Below are 5,435 nucleotides of genomic sequence, written 5' to 3'. Positions count from 1 at the left end.
CAGGCCTCAAGTTGGGAGGACCTGGGTTCAAATTTGGCCTCAAGACACTTTTCATTGATGTATCCCTGGGCAAGTCATTTAGCCCCCATTTCCTAGCCCTTACTACTCTTCTTTCTTGGAATTGTTACTAAGTGAGCAGCAAGATGGTTCAATGGATGGAGAGCCCAGCCTAGAGACTGGAGGTCCTGGGTTCAAATCTGACCAGACACTTTCTAGCTATGGGACCCTGGGCAAGTAAACCCCCATTCCTAGCCCTTGCTGCTCTTCTGTCTTAGAACCAAGACAAAGTATTGATTCTAAGAGAAAAGGTAAGGGTTTAAAAAAAAAAAAAGAACTGATACTACAACAGAGGGTGAGGATTAAAAAAAGAAATTGTCACAAGCAAGATATCCCACGGAGGGATTTGGCAAGCCTCTGCCCCCCAGCTCCCATGTGAGCCACATGTCCCTGCTTCTACCTCAGAACAGAATTGCTTCGAGTTGTGCTGGCTCTACATAAGCTCCAGGGACCCGGTGTGTCCTTTGGCATCAAGAAAATAATCCCCCACCCAGCCTACAATAAAAAAAGCTTGGAGAATGACATCATGCTCCTTCAGGTACTGCCTGGGCCCCAGAGAGAGGAAGGGGAGCTGCTGGGTGGCATCTGAGCTCTGCTGCTTCTCCGTGCCATGGGAAAAACTCAGCTGGCAGCCAAGAGTCTTGGTTTTGACTTCCGTGGATGGGGCAGGGAAACTGAGCTCAGTGACCCCTTCAGAGCCTTCATAGCTCTGGGGATGGCTCTGGAGGGAGAGACTCTCTTATTATGGCTGTGGAATTGCATTAGCACCCTAGCTTGGTTGCCTGTAGAGCAGAGTTCTTAATATTTTTTGTGTCCCTTTCTCCTTTGGCGGTCAAGTCTAGTGAAACCTCTGTACCTCTTTCTGGCATAATGTTTCTAAACATAAAATAAAGCACCCAGAATTGTGGAGGAAACCATTTACATTGAAATAGGATTATCAAGATATTTTTAAAACCAAGTTCACATCGGGGCAGCCAGGTGGCTCAGTGAATTGAGAGCCAGACCTGAAGATAGAAGGTTCTGCATTCAAATCTGGCCTCAGACACTTCCCAGCTGTGTGACCCTGGGCAAGTCCCTTAACCCCTATTGCCTAGCCCTTACCACTCTTCTGCCTTGGAACCAATATACTGTATTGATTCTAAGATGACAGGTAAGGGGTTTGTGGTGTGTTTTTTAAAAGTTCACCGTCTTATTGTTTCAGAAAATATATTCATTACATGTAATTAGGAAAATAAAATACCTTTGAATGCAAAAATTAGACTTAAAAAAAGTGCACTGATCCCAGGTTAAGAATCCTTGCTGTGTAGCCAGAGAAAGGGATGAGAAGATGAGAAACAGACAAACGTTAATGAGGAAGAGTCTGCTGCCTTGAGCCAGACTCTGCTGGTGGGGTAGGCAGGGAAGAAAGGGATCCTCAGGACCGAGGAGACAGATATGAGGTTGGGCAGAGAGATGTGGAAAGGACAGATGAGTGAACAGATGCAGGGCAGTTGGTGGCAGAGTGGATGGAGCATCAGGGAAGACCTGAAGGCAAATCGAGCCTCTCTCACTAGCTGTGGGATCCTAGACAAGTCACTTACCCTCTATTTGCCTGTTTTCTCATCTGTAAAATGGGGATAATAATTCTAATTCTCTCCCAGAGTTGTTGTGAGGATCAAATGAGCTAATATTTGTAAGGCTCTTAGCACAGTGCCTGGCACGGTCTCGATCTGTTAGCTATTATTGTGATGAGGATGATGGCAAATGTGGGTTAAGATAACATGAGTCTGACCCTGTTGGGGAGACAGCAAGATGAGACTGTCTGATGAAAGGTGAGTTGAGAGTAGATAGAGCCAGGCAGACAGATGTGGGCTTGGACAGAGAGTTATAAAACCCTTCCCCACCCCTTCTTTTCCTACCCCCAGCTGGACAGAAAAGTAAAACTGAACTCAGAGGTGCAGCTAGTTTCCCTGCCCAGAAATCTGTTTCTGAAGCCACTGCAGCCTGGGACAAAATGCACTGTGGCTGGCTGGGGTCAGCTGCGCCAGGACGGAGGGTCAGCCCAGACCCTTCAGGAGCTGAACGTGAAGGTGTTGGACAGTCGCATGTGTAACAACAGCCGCTTCTGGCATGGGAAGATCACACCCACGACGCTCTGTGTGGCTGGGATCAAAAAGGGTTCTGCACCCTGCAAGGTAATGGGGACTCCAGGAGGGACACTTGGAATTGCAAGGAGTGGAGGGGCGTGTGGATTCTTGCTTCTTTGGGTTCTAGTATCCCACAGAGTAGGAGGAAGATTTATACATCCTGCATCCTTTTTATTTTTATCTTTAAACCCTTTCATCTTCAAATTGATACTAGGTATTGGTTCCAAGGCAGAAGAGTGGTAAGGGCAAGGCGATGGAAGTTAAGTGACTCTCCCAGGGTCACACAGCTAGGAAGTGTCTGAGGTCACATTTGAACCCAACTCCAGATCTGGCTTTCTATCCACTGAGTCACCCAACTGCCCCTATCATGTATTTCTAAGATGTGAGTTCAGACTCAACTCACAGGATGACTTTGAACACGACACATTTTCCTGGACCTCCATTTTCCCCACCCATAAAACAGGGGAGAATAATATCTGCCCGACCTAACTCAGTGGAAGCTTGGACTAGACGATTTCTAAAACTGGGTGATCAGCAGTGGAATATAATGAATAAGCCCCAGGCTCAGAGTTAGGCTCCATTTCCAGCCCCGTCTTGGCCAATAAATTACATTCCACCTGAATCTTTCCTTCTCTGCACAATGGGTATAGACAACCCATCCCTGTATTTCCTACTTAATATAGTGGTGAGGGAAACATTTTATAAATCTTCAAGTGCTATAAAAACAGGACTTATTTGTTTATTACTCCCTCCAACACTGGTTTCTCTGGGAGTCTCTGATTCTGAGAGTCTGGGATCTTTTGAAAGTGAGTTTCTGGGAAAATGTAACTGATTCGATTTTGTTTTGTACCCACCATTTTTCCATGTGTGACCTCTCATGAACTTAAAGACTGACTCTTGGAACTAGTGTTTCTTTACTCTTCTAATGGGTACAGACAGTATTAATAGTTAAGAAAAAAGGATTCCTGAGCAGTCATCCATGGGGAAATCTCCCTTCCTTGTCTAGCTGGACAGGTAGTAAAAAAGACAGGATTCTGGAGTCCTTGAAATGACTTCCTCTTTTTCCCTAGTTTGGCGAGACAGTTTTCTTGAATTCTGAGAAACTGGCTGCTGGCAGGATTGGGTTTGCCTGGCAGGAAGGGTAACCATTGTCAACTTGGAAAAACACAAAACCACTAAAGTAGTCAGCAAGACCAAATCTTTAATCAGGACAAGAGACAGTATTCAATATTCCCCTGCCACACAGAGTCAAGGGTTTAATTCCAAATAGAACCAAAGCTCTGGGACTCTGGGAACACTGTCTCTGGGAGAATGAACCACCAAAGATGATTCTCCAAAGAATAATAGAGCATAGGGTCTTATATATATTTTGGGAAACTAAGGACAGGAAGTATGGTTGATTTATTTGATTATGTCTACTAGACCCACCTAAACTGGGATCATTAAGTATTTTAAGGTTTACTGTTTAGTTAGAGACTAAGTCAGTCTGGGATTTTCCGCAAGGCAAATTCCCAAAGGACAGAGGCAAACTTGGGGTTTCCAGAAATAAAGCTGACACCATTTTTTGTTCCTCCAGGGAGACTCGGGGAGCCCCTTGATCTGTAAAGGAGAGAAGGTTTATGGGATCATCTCCTTTAGCTCCAAAGGAAACTGTGTGGATGTCTTCAAACCCCCTGTAGTGACTGCAGTGGTTCCCTACCTCTCCTGGATCAAGAAAATTATTTCCTGAGATCACCTAATCCTGCTACTAGCCCACAGGCTCCCTTTATCTGGAATGCTAGTCTCTAATCTAATCTCTAGTCTGTGCCTAATTAAACCTTCTATTCCTTTAAGACCCCAGCTCTCCCACCCTCCTTAAACAACTCTTCCTCCAAAAAATCTTCCAAGATCCTCCCTGCCTGGAGTGATATCTCCCTCAGCCAGTGCACCCTCACTCATTCACCCCCTCCCACACCCTTTTCTGGCTTGCCTTGAACCTCTAATTTGTTTTTTGGCTCTTCCCTGGCCCCTGGCTCATTTCAGGGTGACCTATCTCCTAATAAAATAATAAAGACCTGATGGATACCAGTTGCAGGGTCAAGTGCTGAGAGTTCTAAGGTGGAAGGTAAGGTAAGGGTTATATATATATAAATTACCTCCTATGTCCCAAACATAACACAAAGACTCACATAAGCTACATTCCTAAGAAATCTATATTCCTCTAGAAGTGGAGAAGAGGAGGGCTGCCAAATGAGTATATCCAAATAAATATTAAGTATGATTATGTATTGCCCCCTCTTTCCATCACCTCCATTGGGCTTACTGATTTTTTTTTTACACCTTTACCTTCCATCTTTTTTTTAATGTTATTTAATTAGATTAATTAGAATATTTTTCCATGGTTACAAGACTCATGTTCTTTCCCTCCCCTTCCCTCACCCCATTACCATATCTAATGTATAATTCCACTGGGTTTAGCATGTGTCATTGATCAAGATCTATTTCCATATTATTCATATTTGCACTAGGGTGATCCTTTAGAGTCTCCATCCCCAGTCATATCCCCATCGACCCATGTAATCAAGCAGTTGTTTCTCTTCTGCGTTTCTACTCCCATGGTTCTTCCTCTGGATGTGGATAGCATCTTTCTCATAAGTCCCTCTGAATTGTCCTGGATCACTGCATTGCTGCTAGTAGAGAAGTCCATTACATGCGATTGTGTCACAGTATATCAGTTTTTATGTACAATGTTCTCCTGGTTCTGCTCCTTTCACTCTCCATCACTTCCTGGAGGTTGTTCCAGTCCTCATGGAATTCCTCCACTTCATTGTTCCTTTGAGCACAATAGTATTCCATCACCAACATATACCACAATTTGTTCAGCCATTCCCCAATTGAAGGGCATCCCCTCATTTTCCAATTTTTGGCCACCACAAAGAGCGCAGCTATGAATATTCTTGTACAAGTCTTTTTCCTTATTATCTCTTTGGGGTACAAACCCAGCATTGCTATGGCTGGATCTTTTAGTGCCCTTTGGGCATAGTTCCAAATTACCTTCCAGAATGGTTGGATCAATTCACAACTCCACCAACAATGCACTAATGTCCCGACATTGCCACATCCCCTCCAGCATTCATTACTTTCCTTTGCTGTCACTTTAGCACCTTCCATCTTTAAATCAATACTGAGTATTGGTTCCAAGACAGAAGAGTGGTAAGGGTTAGGCAATGGGGGTGAAGTGACTTGCCCAGGGTCACACAGTTAGGAAGTGTC

General features: G+C 44.3%; 1 protein-coding gene across 1 annotated transcript; it reads left to right on the top strand.

Moving 5' to 3' along the window:
* Positions 1-1,390: 1,390 nt before the first annotated feature.
* On the top strand, positions 1,391-4,250 carry GZMM (granzyme M). Its single transcript, XM_007489429.3, has 2 exons — positions 1,391-2,231; positions 3,760-4,250. Exons 1-2 carry the CDS (start codon positions 1,902-1,904, stop codon positions 3,910-3,912), a joined length of 483 nt encoding a protein of 160 aa, XP_007489491.2. The 5' UTR covers positions 1,391-1,901; the 3' UTR covers positions 3,913-4,250.
* Positions 4,251-5,435: the final 1,185 nt, after the last annotated feature.

Source organism: Monodelphis domestica, chromosome 3 (assembly GCF_027887165.1).
Source record: "Monodelphis domestica isolate mMonDom1 chromosome 3, mMonDom1.pri, whole genome shotgun sequence".
In the NCBI taxonomy this organism is placed as follows: Eukaryota; Metazoa; Chordata; class Mammalia; order Didelphimorphia; family Didelphidae; genus Monodelphis; species Monodelphis domestica.
Note: the sequence above shows the minus strand (reverse complement) of the source record. Positions and strands in the feature narration are given on the sequence as shown.